The sequence below is a fragment of the Thunnus thynnus genome, chromosome 12, assembly GCF_963924715.1.
Source record: "Thunnus thynnus chromosome 12, fThuThy2.1, whole genome shotgun sequence".
Taxonomy (NCBI): Eukaryota; Metazoa; Chordata; class Actinopteri; order Scombriformes; family Scombridae; genus Thunnus; species Thunnus thynnus.
Window position 1 is genome coordinate 30,682,741 of NC_089528.1, and position 22,156 is coordinate 30,704,896.

At 35.1% G+C, this 22,156-nt stretch overlaps 1 protein-coding gene and 1 long non-coding RNA gene across 3 annotated transcripts; one reads left to right on the forward strand and one right to left on the reverse strand.

The window, feature by feature from the left end:
• Positions 1-998: 998 nt before the first annotated feature.
• Positions 999-4,969, forward strand: LOC137194740 (uncharacterized). The gene is made up of 4 exons (XM_067606862.1): positions 999-1,057; positions 1,821-1,932; positions 2,076-2,174; positions 2,614-4,969. Exon 4 carries the CDS (start codon positions 2,797-2,799, stop codon positions 4,480-4,482), a length of 1,686 nt encoding a protein of 561 aa, XP_067462963.1. The 5' UTR covers positions 999-1,057; positions 1,821-1,932; positions 2,076-2,174; positions 2,614-2,796; the 3' UTR covers positions 4,483-4,969.
• A 4,690-nt stretch (positions 4,970-9,659) lies between these two features.
• On the reverse strand, positions 9,660-14,119 carry LOC137194728 (uncharacterized). 2 transcript variants are annotated; one of them, XR_010931013.1, is made up of 4 exons: positions 11,407-14,119; positions 10,921-11,304; positions 10,734-10,778; positions 9,660-10,180 (listed from the first exon to the last, which is right to left on the reverse strand). It is a non-coding gene; the product is annotated as an uncharacterized lncRNA (long non-coding RNA). The 2 variants fall into 2 exon arrangements; XR_010931012.1 differs by having other exon boundaries at positions 10,921-14,119.
• Positions 14,120-22,156: the final 8,037 nt, after the last annotated feature.

Consider the following 22,156-nt stretch of genomic DNA (forward strand, 5'->3'; position numbering starts at 1 on the left):
TTTTTCAAGTATGCAACAGTCAGGTGTCTGTATGAACAAACTAACTGATAAATGAAAACAAGCTAAGTTTCAATAAACATACAAATCAGATATAACTTTGGAGTAAGACACATGAGTTTAAAAAAGGATAAAAACATGAGATTTTAGCTCTAACTTTAACCCTAAAACCAAGTTTCAAGTTCAGTTTTTCAAGTGAAGAAACAAAATATTAACTTATTTCCTCTCAAAACATTATTAGTTATGTAATTAATGCAAGGAGACACATTAGCGTAATGAAAAGTGCCCCATGTGTGAAGCAGTGCTGCAGTTTCAGTCTTTATATCCCATCTGAGAGAGAAACACCCCCCTGATCTTTATTCATGAGTAGGAGGCAGTAGTGAAGAGAAGCAGTGTACTGTTGTACACCATGTCCGTGATAATGATAAATGTCAGTGGATGACATAAAAAACAGACAACAAAGGAATATTTCTTTGGTAGAAGGAAGTTTCAATGAAAATTCCTCTCAGTGTTTTCTGTTGATTATCCAGAATAACTTCCTGAAACTCTGCTTAACTACCAGGAAACTGGATTAAAAATATACATTTTAAATGAAAAAGTTTACCTGTCTAGAAAATGGGTAGAAAAATATGAATTTAATACATCAATTCCTAATAACATGCTAAAGGTCATGAGTTGGTCACAGTTCAGACTTTCACAACCTCTTAAATCTGATTTGTTACTTTGCAAAACCCTGAAACCAAACTGAAACTCATCAAAATGTAGTGATTTTAAAGTAGATGAGCTGCTGGAAGAGAACAATATGTTTATGCAGGTGCTCATATGAAACTAGATTTTGCACACTGAAAATGATTGGAGGCTGGGGTGTTATAAATTGTGCATGAAGGAAGCTTATTTACTTTCACTTTCAGGTTTGCAGGCTCTGGTTTCTGGGAAATGATCTGGTTTCTGGGAAGAGTCTTGTAGAGGAAGGGGTGGGGGGGGGAGTATAAAGACAGCCACAGCAGGAGAAACCGAAACACAACTCATCCTTCCTTTCTGTTCAGAGGCAAACTGAGTGGTAAGTTGCTGAATTCATTGAACTGTTAGTCCACTTCATACTTTATGTTGTTTCACTGTCTGTTGAAGATATAAACTGCATGATTTAGAATTTAGAATTATTTTAGTTTTTGTTCGTTTGTGTGATTCCTGCAAGCATTTGTTTTTGAATATCTCTTACTATTTGTCCATATTAGGTTACTGTAGTGAATAGAGAATAGCTGGTTCCCCTTAAAGGTCAGTCCACCTGCAGTGAGCCTGGACAGGTTCCTTCGATAGACGAGTCTCATCTTAGTCTTGAGAAGCTGCAGCATTTATTAACTGACACACTGCAGCCTGTTCTGTACATTTACCGCCAGACTGACAACTTACTGCAAACCTTTTCCTCTGCTCCGCTCACATTCACGTCACTTTTCTGCTGCTCGTTACGCACAAACATTTCGTGTTGCCCTTTGCCTTGTTCTACAGTTTATTTACAAAAACGACTGATGAAAAACTGTTGCTATTTATGTCAAGCTTTCCATTCAAGCACAGCACATGTGTAGTTTTCAGTGATAATAATGGTCAATTTAACACTAAAAAATCAAAGTAATTATTAAAATAAATTTCAGACAAAGGAAGACAAAACATGCATCTTGGTTTTGGCAGATTTAAACAGCAGCTCTGATGGGAAGGCATTCTAACTCCAGGATACATTACTGTCTTTTAATGTAAAGAAAAATAAAAACATGTAAATGAGAGATAATCTAATGTCCTGTCTGCCCTGTTTTTGTGACTCCATGCAGGTTTTTGCTGTTGACACCAATTAGAAGACATCAAGTAACATCAGATTTTGGACACTTTGAACTTCCATAGTGACGTGTTCCTCTGCAGTGCCTATGACAGATGACATGTAAGGTAAATGACAAAATGTGTGAATGTTTTCTATATATTCATCATCCATACTATGGTCATAAAGACAAACTAGGTTTTGAAATAGAATTACAGGACCATCAGTATTTCTTGCTTTTCTAAGACACTTTATTCATTTTGTATTCTAGGAGTTTTGGAGATGATGGTTTAAATCACGAGCAGCATTTTGAATCCCAACAGCTGTTGGATCCTGAGTCAGACGACTGGACTGAGAACAGCCAACAGAGGTTTGTTACTGTAATTCATCTCCAGCAGCTTTTTAGAAATGTAATACTAACATTTTGACTAGAATGGTCAGCAGCTGCAATAAGGAATAAAACCTGCGCCATAGCTGCTAAATTGATCCAAAATTAATCATGAGACTTTGTCTCACAATTATAACGTCATATTCTGACTTAATCTGGGGTTTATTGACGTTTTTTCAATGATGATTCAACACTGAGAATTTCATGTTCATTACAGTGTTGAAAAGCTCCAACTGTCATCTGGCAATTATTATGTGAGAGATGAACTCGACAAAGTTTATTTTACCATCCATCACTAAAGCAGCTGTTGCACAGTTTTAGACTACAAGCAATATGATCACAAAGTGGTTCACTGTCATGGCAGCTCTAACTTTGGGTTGAATTACCTGTAATATTGTTTTTTATATTTCATTTTATACAGATTCAGAGCAGAGATCAACAGAGGCAACACTCACCAACCAGATGGATGAACTTCTCCAACAATAGTGTGTTTTCATCTTCTCATATGAAATAACTTACCTCTCCAAAGGGCTGATCCTGTTACCAATTGAAAATTGTAAACATTAATGTAATATTACAGGCATAATTGCGTACCCTCATCATAATGGCACCTTTTATTCCATTAGACTTTGAAAGATCAAAATCAGATGTTCGGCTTGCTGATGCTGTTCAAGAACAAAGCAAACTGCTAGAACCACAGACAGAGCCTCTTCCTGTTTATAAAATCCCCCTCACACAGGAACAAATCAATGTTCGTGGGTGCAAACGTTTCAGTTTTGGGAAAGAGTCCACTAAACATAATCGTACCATAATGGTTCTTGGAGCAACTGGGGCTGGGAAGTCAACTCTGATCAATGGAATGATCAATTACATTTTAGGTGTTGAATGGGATGATTCATTTCGGTTTAAGTTAGTTGATGAGGGTCAGTCCAAATCACAAGCTCACAGTCAGACTTCTGAAGTCACAGCATACAAAATCAACCACCAGGAAGGCTTTAAGATCGATCACTCTCTGACTATTGTGGACACTCCAGGCTTTGGAGATACAAGAGGTATAGAAAGAGACAAAGAGATCACAGAGCAGCTACGTAATCTCTTCTCTGCTGAGCTTGGTGTCAGTGAAATTGATGCTGTCTGTTTTGTAGCTCAAGCTAGTTTAGCACGACTCACACAATCACAGAAGTATGTGTTTGATTCTGTGCTTTCAATCTTTGGGAAAGATATGGCAGAAAACATCAGGGTTCTGGTGACATTCGCAGACGGCCAACGTCCACCAGTTCTAGAGGCAATCAATGCTTCAGGTGTCCCATGTCCTAAAACAAAAGACGGGCTGCCAATTCACTTCAAATTCAATAACTCAGTGTTATTTGCAGACAACAAATCATCTGCAGCAAAAAGCACAGATGAAGATGATGAAGGTGGAGAATTTGATAAGATGTTTTGGAACATGGGGACAAAAAGTATGAAGAGGTTTTTTGCTGCTCTGAATTTCATAGACACCAAAAGCTTGATGATGATGAGGGAAGTCCTCAGAGAAAGAAAGCAGCTTGAGATTTCAGTTGAAAATTTGCAGAAGCAGGTTAAACTTGGGTTAGCCAAGCTTGAGGAGATAAAAGAGATGACTGAAATACTGAAACAGCATGAGGCAGAGATCAGCAGAAATAAGAATTTTGAGTTTGAAGTCACCTTCAGAAAGCCTGTTCTAGTAGATATTTCTGGTTCTGGAAATTACATCAGCAATTATCAGCAGTGTAACTATACCTGCCACTATCCTTGTACCTGTGGAAATGATGCAGATAAATATAAACACAGGGTGATGGGATCAGGTGGATACTGTATTCAGTGCCCCGGCAAATGTTATTGGAATGTACATTTTAATCAGAAGTACAGATGGGATTATAAGGAGGTTAAAGAAAAACAAACAGTGAAAGAGCTGAAAGAAAAGTTCCTAAAAGCTGCAGAAGCTAAGATGCCTGTTCAGGCTTTGTTTGAAAAACTGAAGGCTGAATATGATCATGTGCAGGTGGAGGTGGTGGCATTGATGGAGAGGTCTGCAAAGTGTTTAAACAGACTCAAAGAGATAGCACTGAAACCAAATCCTCTCACCACTCCAGAGTACATTGACATGCTTATTGAGGGAGAGAAACATGAGGCCAAACCAGGATGGAATCAACGAGTTCAGTCCCTGAAGGACGTGAGAGAAAGAGCAGAGATCAAGGCTAAAGTAGAGAAACGAGAGAAACTCCTCCAGAGTCCACTAAAATGGCTAAATTTTGCATCAGATAATTAAGCCTATAACACCATTTGTATCATATTTGATACATGAGTTTCAGAGACCTCTACATCATCAACAAGATCAATAATTACCTGAAAGACGTATTGTTTACATGGCTCATGTTAGCTGCCCTCTAGTGGATCATCAGAGCAAAGCAGGATGTAGAGATCCCTTTTTTACTAAATTCAAGATGTCTGCCTCTGAGCTGCAGCTCACGTGACTTACCAAGCTACTCATTTTTATATTTTATTAGTTTTACTTATATGCTAAGATGAGCATTAACTGGATTGAAGCAGTATAAAAACATTGTGCACTTTATTTTGTCCCAATGTCATGTTGAAAATGTATGACTCAAATGTGATACAGTATGTATTTCAGATAATATGTCTTTAAATCCCTAAATTATCATCATCATTTCTTTGCTGTTAATAATGCTTATTATTATTATTATTATTATTTATACACTGTTTTAGTTACCTGATTAAACCAAATAAAGATTCAAATTTCATCTTTTTACAAAGGAGTTATGGGTATTTATGAATAGTTGTTGTATAGCTCTTGTATGATATAGAGCAAGAACATGTACTTTCTACATATACATATAATTATATATATACATAAAATATAATAATATAAAATCTGTAGTATCGTTCAACCAGTGTATTCTCTTGTATCCTCTATGAGGAGCTGTGGCACCTTCAGCCAGAGGTTCACACTCCCCCCGGGTACAAAAGGGAACGGTTCACTTTGTGCCAACATCCATTAGACAGCTCTGACTGTGTTGCACAGTTTTTATTACTTTTATTACTATATTTATTATTTAATGAACTTTATCTTGTTGTTGTTGATGGTTACTTTTATATGCTGTATATCTTTGCTGTTGTGACACCATGAATCAAGTGTTATCTTATCTTACTTCATCTTATCTTATGGGAGAGTGTGGTTAAAACAGCACTGTGTGATTTCTACATGAATTTGTTTTGTTTCCGGTCATTGGAAACCCCGACATAACATAGCATAGTAGCAGTTTTTTTTTTTTAAGTTTCAGAGATGAGCAATGCCCAAAACAACAAACAAAAGTTTACTCAGTCAAACTTCCCTCACAAAAAACCCCACAGAATTAAAATAAATGACAAAGCTCTAACCTCATCTCTTAACTGAAAACATGAGAGAAATGATTGCAAAAGAAAAGGGCAACTGCTACTGCTAGTATTAAATATTAACATTTTACAATGAATTAGTCCATGAAATTTATTTTTAAAAATTAGACCAAAAAAAGACTTAACATAAGTCTACAAGAAGCTCTTAGTCCGAACACGTGTTGCTTCTACTTACAATCACTCACAATAAACACAAATCCAAACTGCTGAGGAACAGCCTCCATTGTTGAAGTGGAAGAGGGGAAGGGGAGGTTGTTGTCAGCTGTCCCTCAGCAGCAATCCCTTCAAATGATCCAATCATAGGACATCACCTGCAGCTCATCACACATATAAACACTGAATATACAAGCTGAGCAAGAGAGAGAAATAAAATACCACAACAAATGACTATGGGTCATAACATATGGTTGCTTTCAGATTCTTTAAGAGCTCTGTGCCTCCCTAACTGTATTAACCATCGGCAAGAAATGGACAGTTTCTTGATGCAAGTGTTTGGAGATGCTCCCCATACTCTACTGAGAAATGCTGATAATTATTGGAGCTCATTTGTCCTGGTTATTATTATTAATAATATTATGGTTAATATTATAACACAGCAATGAAACTTCATAAAGTGCAAACATGAAGCTCTGCCATCTGTGCTGCAGTTTGATCTGATTGCAGCTTTAATCTGTAAAAGTTACACCAAATCAAGAATTTATTCATGTAAAATAAACAGCAATTGTATAACTGTATTTATCTACACCGACATCTTAAATACAAAAAAGTTACAGTGACTGCAAAATGTCTTTAATCATAACCTTTTAGCATATAATTACAATTATTCTAATTATTATAAGTATATTCTAAATAATTTCACTATTACCAACAAACATCTGTTTGCCAACATCTAATGGCACCAATGCTCCTGCTGATGGAGGTCATTAAATGACATAAAACATAGATAAGAAGCAATTTATCATATCTAACAAAACATTCAGGTCCTGCAAATATATAATGCAGGTCATTCTTGTCCAATTACAAAACTGTTGGATGGATTGACATGTGTATTTCAGAATTGATTTTACAATTTCCAAACACAATGAATTTTGTTTCACTTAAATTTAATGACAAATTATTATTATTATTATTATTATTAGTAGTAGTAGTAGTAGTATGATTATGATTGTGATCATCATCATTATTATTATTATTATTATTATTATTGTTATTATTATTATTATTATTATTATTATTATTATTATTATTATTAGTATTAATAATAATAATAATAATAATAATAATAATAATAATAATAATAATAATTATGCATAAAGTGCTTCACATCAAGAAAGACATAAAAGACATAAAATGAACATTAAAACATTTAAATATATGTAAGAGGGAAAATAAAACATTTTGATATGAGATAAAATAAAGTGAAAATAGAATACATAATAAAATAAGATTACAAAATAAATAAAAGTAAAATAAAATTAATAAAATAAAAACAAAGTTAAAACATAGAATACATAGAATGTATAAAATCAAGTAAAATTCAGCATTTTAAAAGAAGTGCAGCAGAGCATAGGTGCAAAGCTGAGACAAAAGCTACACTGTAAAAAAGTTATTTCACAGAAATTTACTGTATTATTTTAAAGTTTTTTTTTGTTTTTTCTACATTAAGTGTAAATGCCATAAAAACACAGTAAGTTATTTTTATTAAAAATATTCACCATAAAATAAAGGCTGTAATCTGTAAATTAATATAATGCAATATTATAGTTTTTTTAACATGATTTTTCAGTTACTTAATGGTCTTGAATGTTACGTTACATTGAATTCTATGTAAAAATACAAATAATACACATCCTATTACTGAATGTAAAATTAAGGCAACTTTCTGTTTTTTTACTTTAAAGTTAATGTAAAAAAAAAAAAAAGTTAAAAAAAAAAGTTAAACAAGTAAAAAAAAACACTTACCGTCAAATAATACAGATAAAAATACAGATATTTACTGTAGACATTATCTGCATTTCCAGTCCAGTCCAACTGTTATAAAATAAAAACAAAAAAATATAAAATATTGCTGGAATGCTAAATAAATGTATAAATGTGCACAAAAAAAATGAAAAACATTGCAGAAATACTTTAAAATTACCTAATTTAAATAATGGCTTGTTTTATACAGTATTCTTTTGTAAATTCATAGAATTAATTTCTGGATGTAAAACACAAAACAATTATGTAAAATTATATTCAATAATAATTAATTAAATAATTATCCTCCTTTAACACCCATTAATGGTATCTTGAGAGCTTTAGGCTTTAATTGTATGTGATTATCTCATATATTTACAGTAAATTCATGGTAAAAATATTGATTTGATACTGTACAAAAAAATAGGATCATGCGAAAATGGCTTACAAAAACATAATTTTAATAATCATTACCTTATATAAACATTATCTGAAAGTGATTACAAGCAACTGTCTAATAGATCTACAGACTTTTCCAATTAATGTATGAGATATACTGTATATAAATAGTATTTGACAGTAATTACAAGCAACTAACCAATATATCCATCTGACACTCTTCTTCAGAGGGATATTTTTTGTAGCTCCCTCAATTTGTTTTGAGCATTGCATTGTGGGAGAATATTATCCATCAATAGCACACACAAAAATATATCAAAAGTCAATTTTGTCACTTTTCCATTATGAACACACTAAACATTTAAACCTGCTGTATACTGAATGAGTGATCCAACTGTGGTGAATGATGAATGAGCAGAATACACTGAATGAAACTTAATGACTCTTTTGTCCACTCTACTGCTGTGTTTTTTAGATATATATTGTATAGTCTGAATATACGTTCATATTTCTATCTCCAGTGGATTGGAAAGGCGAGATGTCAATCAAAGACAGTCTATACAGGCCCACACACTCTAATCAAGCAAAATAGGCAAAAACATCTATGTGGGTCTATCATTAGGGGCCTTTAAACTGGGAGAAGCAAAAGAATAAGATGAAACGAAACCCTGGAGCAACATGAAAATGACACTCCCTCTCCCCAGCTGCCAAAAAAAAAAAACAGCAGCAACAAGGGATTTTGCAGCCTTTACATGTTTATTTCATAGTTGTGGTTTCAGGGTGAGTTAACAGCAAAAAAACAAAAGGAAACTAAAGCTAATCAAAATAAAATGACCTATTTAAACATAAAAAAACAAAAATACAAATCACTGACATAACTCCTTAAAAGAAAGAGGAGGAAAGATATTTAAAAAAAATGCCATCCACCCCTACAGAAACTGGGCTATTAAATATATTTACAATACTGTAAATACTGTAGCAACAGCAGGAACAGCAGGAGAAGGACATCCCCACGTCAGTGCGGTCCATGGGGTTTCCTGAGATGAGAAAGCACAAAGAACTCCGGGAAAGAAGTCAAGTTAGTAACATGCATTAATGGTAAATGAATACAAACAGATGGAGAGGAGGAGGAGGAGGAGAGAGGAGCTCAGTGCGTCAATGGAAGTCCCCGGCAGTCTGGGCCTACAGCAGCATAACTAAGGGCTGGTCCAAGGTGAGCTTGGTCGGCCCTAACTATAAGCTTTATCAAAAAGGAAAGTTTTCAGGGTGTCTGCCCCCCCGGACAGAATCTGGAAGATGGTTCCACAAGAGAGGAGCCTGATAGTTGAAGGCTCTGCCTCCCATTCTACTTTTGGAGACTGTAGGAACCACCAGTAAGCTGCATTCTGGGAGTGCAGTTTTCTAGTGGGGTATAAGGGTACTATGAGCTCTCAATAATTACAGAGATCAATGGCATAGAACCAACAGCAAGCATGCCAAAAGTAGTTACAAAAAATGACCAGCAGGTGTCACACTGAGTGAACCTCCTCATCAACAGGTTTGTACACTCAATGTCTCAAAAAATAAATAGAAATGTGGATATGTTGACAGCTAGACAAAAAACAGGCATCTATAGATGGGCATTTATGCAGTGACTAATCTACACAGACAGTGAACATCATATGAAGCATCAACTATTGTGCAGTAAATCAGTTTGGGACATCTCATCCAGGTAGCATCAGTTAGAATCAAGCTCTCACTGGACAGTGGCCTCCATCAGCTGTGATCATGTGGAGCCACTTGATAACTGGCAAAACACACTCAATGTAATTCTGCAGACCGGTTAGAGACTCATCCTACCTGATAGGAAGGGACTGCTTTGCGGCTATTATGGAGATAGGACGAATAATTTCCGCCCACTAATAACTTTTTCGATTTACATTTGACACATGAATATTGTATTGAGATAGACTTGAAAAAGTCCAAACCTATCCTTGAGTCTACTTAAATTTTGAGAATGCTACAGGAGGAGTTCAAGTTCGTTTCCCATACAATATGTTACGTCAACACTGTACTGATAGATATTGACATTTCTGTGAGTGTACTGAGAAGTTACACTGCTGGTCTTGAAGAACTCAGAGACCCCTCGCGCTGATACACTGGAAGACTACGAAGGGCCAGAGTGCATCTCATTTTCATGAACATTTTGTTCTAGACTGAAAATGAAAAAGTAATAATTATTACACAAATAATTATACATCACACAAACATCAAGCACAAAACAGTGTAACAGTTCGACTAATGTAATTTCCAAAAAAATAATGTTATGATGGTTCTATTTTTTTTTTAAAACATTTTTTTTTTCAAACAACCATTGTTGCCCAAGCCAGTGTTTGAGAATTATATATATGTATAAAAATGTTTGCGGCAATGTTTCCAGACTTTACAAACTTGCCAGGGTTGTAAAATACTGACTTGCAGTATTATAAAGTGCTATGCAGTGTTTTGGCATCTGAATAGTCTCAAAACGCATGGATCTATCCCTCAAACTGGACTTCTTGTATCATATTTCATCATCTCACTGCTACCTGAAGCATCATGCCAACACTGATACAGACCATTTTTGGTCTGAACAGGGTTCAGACAGATATTCAGTCTGGTAATAGCTCAGTACATAAAAAGCACTGAGTCTACATATTCTTGAATAATTCAATACATATATACAAATATACTGCTCCTGATGCAGAGAAAATCAAATTTAAAACATACCTCTGATTGCTGTACAAGGGGCAATGTCACTCAGTCAATTAGATCCTGCGGGAACAGATTTATCAAAAAACATGAAATAATTTGTGTTACAGTCCTAATTGCTAATTATTCCAGTTAACAAGGACTTCACAATGAAATGCTTAAGTGACTTTTTAAAATGCAAAATATAAATATTTATCTGACTTACCAATACAATAGCACCTTTCTGGTGAGTGAGTGATTTAGTCCTAAATGTGTACAAAACACATGAATATGAACTTTTGATTAGTTTACAAAATAACAGTCAAGTAAAAACTTCAAATGTAATATGGGCAGGGTTTGAAGTGGAGCTACAATGTTAAATTGATAAAGTTGATCAATAGAAAATGAATCAACAATAATATCTTAATTTTATAAAATTGTTTCACAAGAAAAAATGCCAAAAATGTGTTTGTTCCTGCTTCTCAAATATGCGGATTTGCTGCTTTTCTTTATGTTACATCACTGTGAATTGAATATCTCGGGGTTTGGGACTGTTGGTCGGATGAAACAAGACATTTGAAGAAGTTCCCTTGGGCTTCTGCAAATGACACTAACATTGACAGTTTATAGACAACACAATTAATTGATGAGTCAAGAAATAATCGTTGGAATCATTCAAGCAATACCAACAGTATTTCAGCACACATCATACCGAGATTTCTTTGAAGCTCAAGGAACCTCAGCACGCATGTTTCACTTGAGTCTAAGAGAAAAGAGAAATGACAACGAATGTTAACTTAAAATACATGAAGGACTTAGCATACAAACATGCAGTATGTTCAATAGTAACACAGTTCAGTATTCACAGGTTGAGTCAAGCTATTTATATCCAAAACCAAATTATTTAGCTTAATTTTTCCTGGTTAAAAAAAAGAGTTTTGACTATGTCAGTATCAAATATATCAAATCTTAAGATCAGAGGAGGAAAGTAGTTCTTGGATTGTTTTGTCTGAATAGTTTTTAGAGGCTGTGAAAAAGTGGGTGAGACCTCCATTTTGTCTCCATTAAACTTTGCATTTCCTGCCATACTTGTCATTTGTTTGTTTAGCCAGTCACATTGCTGTCATTTATGGTTCAATCAAGACAGAAAAGTATTGAAGGTCATTATTTATTGTTTCTTGAGTTATAGATTAGCTTAGCTTCTAAGCTACCATACTCACTCACCATGCGGCCAGGAGACAAAATGGAGGCACTGAACCACTTCCTGGTTTTAAGATCTTGCTGACATCACCAGTGATGTCATGGGTTAGACCAAGTGTGAGGGGAATTTATTTTATTTAGTTAAATGTTTGGTTTTGTATTTATGTTATTTGTACTTAATTTGGTTTACGATAAGGAACAATGCTGTTGTTGATGTTTGTGTAAACAATGTTAACCGATACAAGTGACATTGTCATTCACCAGTTGTTGGTCTAAGGGAAAGGACACCCCTGATAGAAATATGGTTCTGCCTTGACAGATTTCAGGGCCTATTTAAAGGGAGAGATGTTAGTTTGGGAGAGAGCAGAAACCAAAGAGGATGTCAGTGTAGCTGTGTGAAGGTAAGTTTGATTTTGCTTGTTTTCATTTGGTCGTCTCTGAGTCTGTCCCTTATCACCGTCCTTGACACTCTGGCAAAGCTTCCTCACAGGTAAAACTTTATTTCACAGTAAAACAGCAAATAATTGTACAAAGCCAGAAAGGGTTGCAGAAATGTTTCATTTTTCTTGTTTCCTATCTTGTCAATTGTCTTTTTGATCCAAAATCCTTTAGGATTTAATTTAACTTTTAAATTGTATTGCATGTAAATGAAGAGATTTGCTTTTTGCCCATTATCTATTCATGTAAGAAAATAAACAGAACACTAGTGGGTCAAAAAATGAGAAGGGGTGAGAGACAGACAGTGATCAGTAGATGCTGAGTAAAAGGGAACAGACAGCTTTACATTATGGTGCTGTAATATCTCTTAACTTCTGGGGTTGTACTAAACAGTCCCTTCATCCCCATGTCCAAACTATGTGAGTGTCAGCATGTGTGTATGTAATACTGTAGGTCAAGGCTGATAATTAGTGTGATTACTGCAAGCGATCACACTATTGTAGCAGCAGCCGGCAGCAGCTCTCAGTAGAGTTGGCACATGTGCACCTGGACAGCGGCGAATGACTTTTATTTATTTTTTTTCTCATCCATCTTCATCCAGCAAATCACCAGGTTAGTTCCTTTTTGCTTTGCTTGGCAGCATTGTCAAAATACATTACATTTCCAATCAGTTTGAATTGTGCTATATGCCCTTGCTTTTGTCATGATAACGATTTGGTACCGTGTCATCCGATCACAACATCAAACAAAAAGCTATTTTACTGGTATATTTTTTTTTTCCTTAAGCCTGTGATCTATTCTTTGAGATTCTTTCCTACTTACTGACAAATCTTGACGATTTGGAGTTTTTGCTCAAATAGTTTTCCTGAAGTGAATTTAATTCCGTTGAAATGTAAAAGGCATAGGACTGAAGATGCAGGAGTTAAGTTTTGAAATCAGTCTTGCTAACTACTACATCTGTACTGTTGCTAAAATAATGTCTTGTTTCAGCAGCAAGTCAACATTTCTGAGAGCGGAGCTGGACTTGTGATTCTGATGCTCTAAATTACACAGTGAGTTTCATTTTACTTTGTGTTATATGACAACATGCCCAAATAACTTAATTTTATGTCGATAATATCCCATCGCTGTCTGTGTAGTGTTGTGTACTTGTAGATTTATTACTCTAGTGGCCTATATGAAACACATCAGCAATATCCCAGTCCTTCAGTGTTGCATCCATCTGGGAATGCAACACTGAAGTGTGCTATTTATACTACTACAGTTTATGATACACACTGTTTTTGTTTTTCAGGTGGTTCACAGAGATAAACACTGAGAGGCACCCCGTCCTTTCACTGAAGATGGAGAAAGATGACATCAGTCAACCCTTGTGTGTTCAGTCTCCTAAAGAAACTAACGGACTCTTGAATGGGACAGCGAACCCTCTCACCCACCCATACAATCAGTCTCTTAACCACACTTTTCAGTTACTCACTGAGTTAGTCTTGGTTACTCATAGTGACTCAGTCACTTTCTCAGTCAGTCATTCGCTCATTACAAACTTTTATAAACACACACTTGGACAGTCTGGTTACAACTTGCATTAGAGGGACATTAATTAGGGGTTTTTAATGGAAAGTACCAATTTAAAAAAAACAAACAGGCACTGATTTTAGATGCAGTTATTTGGTTACAATAATGTGGTGAGCATTAGTACATGGCAACGATTACAGATGTACTGTACCAAACCAGCAGATTCTTAGGCTACAGACATACACCCACTAAAGCTGTCCCATTGATCTTTAACCATATCATTTTTCCAGTTCAGTCTTCCCAGCATTTTTTGACATGCGACAGTTAGAGGAGCATGTTGATATATTTTGTCACTTTAAATGACTTTTGAATGTTTAGCTACCTGAATAAACTCCATGCTTTGTTCTATTACTCTCTAATTGTGTACAAATGTTTAGCATCATTCATTTATAATGTTAATAAAGTGAGACACGGTTTGAAAGAAACACTTTGAAGTTGTATAATTTGTCTTAACATTTGAAGTCACAATTCAAACGGCTGTTTATTCACTGTTGCTGTCTGAGTAATTATGTACAGTAACAAGGTTTGTGGAAAAAAAAATGTAATTTAAACTCACCGTAGTCCTCACTGTTAGCAGTCAGTTAGTTAAACACAGTGGTCCGAGCTGACGTTTCTGCCGCGCTTATTTTATTGCTCTCCTAGTGGCTTTGACAAAGCAAATCTACTCAACAGTGACATGTTCCGTCTTTGGTTAAAGCATGTCTCAGGTTAAAAAAATGAATATATTCCCGCACTACCTTCTGACCTTTGTATCTAGGCAGGCACGTGGCATGTTTGCAACAAGGTGGTTGACTAAAAACATATGTACAACTAACTGCATCATTGTTTGATGTCCCAGAGAACCACTTGCTAGAGGACGTGTCAGAAGTGTCATCGCTCTGCAGGAGAAAGATGTTGACAGTTTGGATCGCACCACTCGGGCTATCCGAGGCCGTGCTGCCAGAGTTTTCCACCCGGTCACTTCTGAAATGGATAATTATGAACTCAGAGTCTACACAGAGAAGCTACCGGAGGCCACCAAGCTCCTCACTACGACAGGTACCACACAAACATCATGTAATGAAACCAAAAACAGTAATGTGTTTGTTTCTGCCAATAGACTGTGCACTCACATACGAGTGATTATTCAGTTGTTGTTGTTAATTGAAAGTCACTGTAGTCCTCACTGTTAGTAGTCAGTGACACAATAGTGTGTCGAGTAGTATGTCGTAGATTTTGCTGTTTACGGTAAAAATCTGTAAGTATGCCGCTTGTGAAAAGTTCAAATTAACAGTAATACACAAGTTACTGTTAATTTACACTGCTTGTAAAAGTAGAAAATAACAGTTGTATGCTCTATTTATAAAGGCACCTACAAACAGAATTTCAGCATGACACTGGTTTCCGTTCCTGCAGTATAATGGCACGTCCTGGGGTCGTGCGGTGTATGGGGCACAAACGACATAGGCTCCACAACCTGGTTTTAAAAGTCACGAGACCTAGGATCTTCAGACCTGACTGGCCAGGCTAGGGCAACCTAGCGGTGTTAACAAATAGCCTGCGGCGGTCAGGTGGTAAGTATGCGCCCCCCCTGTGTCCCGACTATAGGGCAGCACGCAGGGTGTGGTGGTCCAGGGCGGCAGGACCTTGAACGTGGCCCAGTCTTCTCACTCATGCAACAGCCCACAATGCACCACACACGAGGAATCTGACCTTGGCCCCCAAACAATCAAGACTGTAGACTTACATGCAAGTGATTTGACTTTAGAGAGTATTTGGTAGTTGTGGTTAATTGGAACTCACTGTAGTCCTCACGGTTAGTAGTCAGTTACACAATTGTGTGTCGAGTTGTACATATGGTACAAATCTGTAAGTATGCCAAACTTCTCTATCATCTAAACAGTTCCCATATTTACTCTGAACTGACTCTAACTTTAACTAACTCTGAACAGTTTGATCTTTCCCAATGAAAGGCCCTTAAAGTCCTGATAATATCTTAATATCTTGTCATAGAAGAGTGACAAGAAGTTGCAAACTTATCACCAAACAACAACGTCTATTTACAGTCTTAAATAGGCATAACAACAATAAATGAAGTGCACATTATGGCTGTGTGATGGATTTAACTGAGACAGGAACTGAACTGTGTTGTGGCCAAGTAGTTACTGTACCTCATGGTGACTTCTGAAATTAAAAATCAAAGAGAAAGACCGCCACCCTGTGGTCATTCAGAGGAAACACAAAGGGATCCAGACAATGCCATCTATGGTCACCATGGCAACATGATGCTTTTCCTCTAATTCTGCTGTCAAATCAGGAGTGACATCTAGTGGATAAAACAACATAATACTGATCTAGAAAGAAAGAATGAAGCGCTGTAAAAACCATTTGAAATGACTTAAGACACTTTATTTTTAAATACATTGGTGGTAGCTCAGTTTTCTTCTCTGATATTATATACTACTATAAAAATTCTAAAACAATCAGTAAGAATGCTAAGTTCTTGTAAAGTTATGCATTGTATAGCCTATTTTTTTTCTTTTAAATATGACATAATTATTTATTTTTGCATATCTGACTTAAAGAACAGGTTCATAATTTTTTAATTGTGTCTTAAAACATCAGTCAGGTGTCCATATGAACAGTGAAAGAGGTTTTCCTCGCTGTAATTATTCCACCTGTTCATACTGGATATTAAAAGATCCTTCAAATGTGCTTTCAATGTAAGTGATGGAGGTCAAAATCCACAGTGTGTCCACACAGTCATTTAAAAGTTGATGTGAAGCTTATATGATGCTTCAGCAGTCTGAGTTAGTCATATCAAGTGGATATCTGACACATTTACAGTCTTCAAATTTTTGTTTCCTTGGACAGTGTTTCCCTGTTGAGCTGCAGTGGAAATATAGTGACAAAAAGAGGGACTTTGGCACTAAAAAGACTGTGTAACCAGGTAGTAAAATAATAATATTTATGGAAATAACATCCATGCTGAAGAACTTCACCATTGTTGCTCTCTAGCTGGGGATGCTTACGTTGGACAGCAGGGTGTGTGAGTTTATCGTTTAGTGCAGCGATATGCCTGCTGAGTGGACAGGGAACACTGGGAAAAATACAGGAAGTACAACATAACGCACTACTTTCTGCTGAGAATAGCCACTGGTTCCAACAGTGAGATTATTCATCAAGTATCTTATCTTCTTTTGAGATTGTCAGGCATGATTCTGTAAAATAGTGATTTAATGATGTTGGATGCACTTATATAAAAGCCACATGTTGTGCGATTGTTTTGGTAGGATTGCAGATGTTGGTGGATTGAAAGCCACACGTGCGGAGCACAGCTTGCTATCCGTGAATTTAGTATTAAACAGTTTATTTCTGTTTTACTGTTTTGTATTTGTTCATCAAATGCATAAAGCAACATGAACGTTGCTTTTTATGTGAACTGAAAAGACTGCTAAATTTGATGCATTAGCGCTGATATGTTACATGGCAGTGCGGTGAATGTTTTTGTGCTCTTCTGTTTATAGAGGTGCTACTGGCGTATTTATGCTGTATTTGTGACGTATTTGAGCCACTTTTTTGTGCCACTTTTGTCACAATTTCAGTGATGTGTTTTCTGTACTGGAAAAAGTACTGAGTTTTGTTTTTGTTTATTTATTTATTTATTTTTGCTAAATGTTTCTTTTGTAAAATTTCACAACCTGGCCTTTGGTGGAAGCCAAGATTTTTCTATAAGTTGCTCTCCACAACTGGATAACAAAACAAGGAGAATAAAAACCTTCATATTAGCTTCAGATAAACTTATATATATTATAATTATTAATATTTTTGCACAGACGAAAGTCTGTGGATTTTGTGGATTTTGTCCTCCATCACTCACACTGAAAGTGCAATATGAAAAGATCTTCTAATGGTCAGTATTAACAGGAGGAATGATTACAGCAAGAAAAACATATTTCACTGTTCAAAACATGGAGTCAAAGGGGATTTAATGTGACCTTTTGTACACTGAAAAGACCCTTATATGTCAAAGTGAAAATAGATCTCTACAAAGTGATCTAAATGTATTTCAAATATAAAATACATCATCAGCCTTACTAGTAAAACATAAATCTGAAAAGTAATTAGTACGTATAGCTGCGAAATAAACATAGTGGAGTAGAAAGTAAAATATCTCCCACTGAAATGTAGTGGAGTGGATGTATAAAAAAGCATAAAATGGAAATACTCATGTAAAGTACCTCACAATTGCACTTTATTACATTCCTCCCCAGCTGTAAAGTGCACCTTTTCTAAAGACTCGGGTTATTAGGACTCATATAAAACTGTTGACAGCGAATCAACACTTCCTTTCCTGCAGCAGACGGGCCGTGTGGGTTTCTGCTCAGCAGCCTCCACACTGTTCGCTGTGGTTTTTCATTTTATTAACACAATGACGGTTACAACCATCGACTCTGGTTAAAGTATCATTCCAGGAACTTCAGTATGAATTCAGCGCTCGCTGTCTCAGTTTTAATCTGTGTTATTAATGTGTGAGAGAAGCAGCTGAAATCCTAAACTCAGAGCTGAGAAACTGACATAATTAAATAAGGGGAGACGTTCAAACTCCTGCAGTCTGCTCAGGTCCCACAGTCTTTACTGAGCTCACAAATACATTACTCAATTAACTTTTAACAAATAGATAAAAATAAAATAGTTGAATAGTAATAGTCCTAATAGATAATACTAATAATACTTCTTGTAATAATTTTGATACTAAGAACCCAACTTAAATCATATTTTTTATATTTTTATTGAATACCAAACACAAACAAGCATATGTGATATGTATTTACAAAACAAAAAGAAACATCAGATGTATGTAAAAAAAAAACCTCTCCTGTTCATTTTTAATGAAGAGAGCAAAGAAATGTTTCTCATTTGGCAAAAATACAAGTGCACATATACACATATACGTATGTTGGTGTGTACAAAGTTCATTTTCTCACATATTCCACCTTAATTACAATAAATGACTCATTAAATAACAAAACCCAAATTAATAATACTATTAATGTTGTACGTAATTACTTGTGCTAATTTAATAATTAATATAGATTATTTAATAATATAGATTTTATAATTAATATTTGTTTTACTTTCTTGTTGCTGTTTGTTTGATTATCAGTTTCTCTTATGAAGTTGTTTTTGTTCATAAAACAAACACATGTTTAAATTGTGGTGTTTCTGAAATCTTTCATCTTCTTCTAAATTGAGGTTTTTGCCTGCAGAGTGTTTAAATTCACACTGTAAGAACATTTTTAACATTCACTTCCTCTCTTCAACGTTTAAAAAAAATACATCCTACATTTGTTATCATCAATCAGAGCAGCAGAACACAAACCACACTGAGACAAACAAGTCATCTTTTCTACACTGAATCACTTTTCTATTTCTTTCTGTTGTATAAATCTAAATGAACTTAGTTTTCTTATAATCATATTATAGGGAAATGTACCAATCAATTTTGTCTTGATAAAACTGCAAGAGCTGATCAGTATTTTGGTGATTTAGAAAGAAATCAAAAAACACACCCATCATTTTGACATCATTCAGACTTCAGTGCAGACTAATGAAGCCGCTGTGTGATCATTTTTATAGCAACTCTTCAAAGCAGCTCTCTGCTGTTTCTTCATGTGTGTAAACAACAGTTTCATCAGCGTAGAGTCGTACATCCACACTGAAACTATATTACAAGATGATACTGAACCTGTTGGCAAACCACACCTACTTGCTTGTATTTAATAACTTTATGTTTATGTTTGCTTCTCTTTACTTTGTTGTTTCTGTTTAGCTGTAAGCTTTTCTTTGTATCTTCCTGTATATTTGTTTTTAGCACTATGTGAAAGTTTACTGAGATCTACTGACGACAAGAGTCAAATTACTTGTAGGTATCAACAAACTTGGCCAATATAATGGATTCTGTGTCCGATGATTTACATTATTTGAAGCCAAACTGAGATCAATGAAAACATGGACGATTATAAAAGAGAGAAACTGTGATGTTTCAGTTTATTGAGAATGTAACTGAATGACTTTGACAAACCTGCCACCCTCTGCATAAAGTATTAAAAAGAAAATACACAAGAAAGAAAAAATACTGTAAGCACTTACCAAGTAGGTAATGATTCAACTTCATTTTACACTATTATACAAGTCACGATTAAAAGTGGAATTAAACTAGAGCATCAAGATATTAATATTCTACAGAATGTATACGTAGTAACTGCAAAGATACTGTATATGTTTATATATGTATTTATGTTTTCAGGACAACTGTGTCTTAACACAGTGTGTGTGTTTTCAATGAGAAAATGTAAAACCAACCACAACATATCATTACTGACATTTCTGAACACTGATCAAAGTGATAAATGAGATGTGATGGTGAGAAAAGACGAGCAGAAAACAGTCAGTCAGCATGTGTGCAGTTGGTGGACGGTCCCTTGTTTCTGAGGATCATCAGCAGAGAGAGTCCACAGCAGTACACCAGACTCTTCACTATCAGTACTGTGTACAGCACACAGAGCAGCTTCACCTGGTACTGAGACGGGACAGGTGGAGGAAGAGCAGAAACCTCTGAAACAGGAAAAAAACAAATGTCAGTGCTCTGCTCCTCTGCTCTCTCTGACAGCGTCTCCAGATGAAGCTGAATCACTGCTGAACACAGTCACCAAGCCTTCATTACCTTGTTCTGTTTGGGCCTCCACTGTTATCCCCTCGTGCTTGACGTAGCAGTGGTATTTATATGTGCTGTTCTCTTGCTGATGGAGCAGCAGGATGGAGGCGGTGCGTCCCGGCTCTCTGAGCTCCAGCTGCTCTCCCTCAGCAGGGGGCAGATCCTCCAGCGTGCCGTTCTTCTTCTGTCTTTTCCAGGAGAACTGGACCAGAGGAGGAGACATGGCTGAGGCCAGACACAGCAGGGAGCTCTTCCCCTCCAGGTGGGCTCTGGATGCTGCTGGGTACACGCTCACCACGGGCTTCACTACCTGCTCATCTGAAGTTTGACAGCAGCAACAAGCAGCACAGACACACATTCACACAGTCAACAGCAGCTTACAGCACTGCACTGCATTCAGTCTGATCCTGAAAACTACATGATCACTAAACTACTCATCAATACACCACAAACATCATCTACTGGACACTGTATCAATAATCATATCAAACTAAAGCATCATGGAAGCTCATCATATGTCAAATATAAAGATTAAAACATCTTTTACCACTTTATCAATATTTACCACAACATTAGTTACTAATATAATAGAGTTTATAAAGTATAAAATATATCATGACATAACAGCCTCATATAAAATACATTTGCTGATGATTATAGTGTTTTATATCAAATATATTTACCACCATATACTTTAATTAGTAAGAATCAATCAATTATTATAACTTAAGAGCTTTGTCTTTTACATAAAAGCCAATTACCACAATATGTTTGGATATTTCAAATATAATATAATATACTATAATATAATATAATATATAATATAATATAATATAATATAATATAATATAATATAATATAATATAATATAATATAATATAATATAATATAATATAATATAATATAATATAATGACATTTGTCTCAGTAAAATTTAAATTATAGTTTTGTTACTCAGTTAAAATATATCATATTTGTTTTACATTTTTAAATGATTATAGTGTTTATATGAAGTATATTTACCAGCATATACTTTACTGTAATCAGACACACAATACATCAATACTTTTAACAACTTTTTAAAGAGTTTTAGCTTTTTATATAAAACACAATTACCACAACATGTTCAGATATGTAAATAAAATATAATATAATAATATATATTCTTAATTAAATTACAACATGTAAATTATCTGATTCAGTATATTTTCTACCAAACACTTTCTAAAATATTTTTGACATTACATATTTGACATCATGTTGATTTCATAAAACAATTTGATTCATATTAGATGTGAATTAAGATATACAATTATACATTTTATCTATAAATTATATTTAGCTTCATCACACATTTAAAATGAGTTTGCCTTCATGCATTAATTTATCTTCCACTAAAAGACATATTTATCATCATAAACACACAATTATCATGAGATACATTTTACCATTTACAAATATATACTGTATATTTAACACACAATATATTTATCACTATTTGCTTCTAAAATGACATTTAGGAACATTTATTAAATGATGTTTCACATCATATA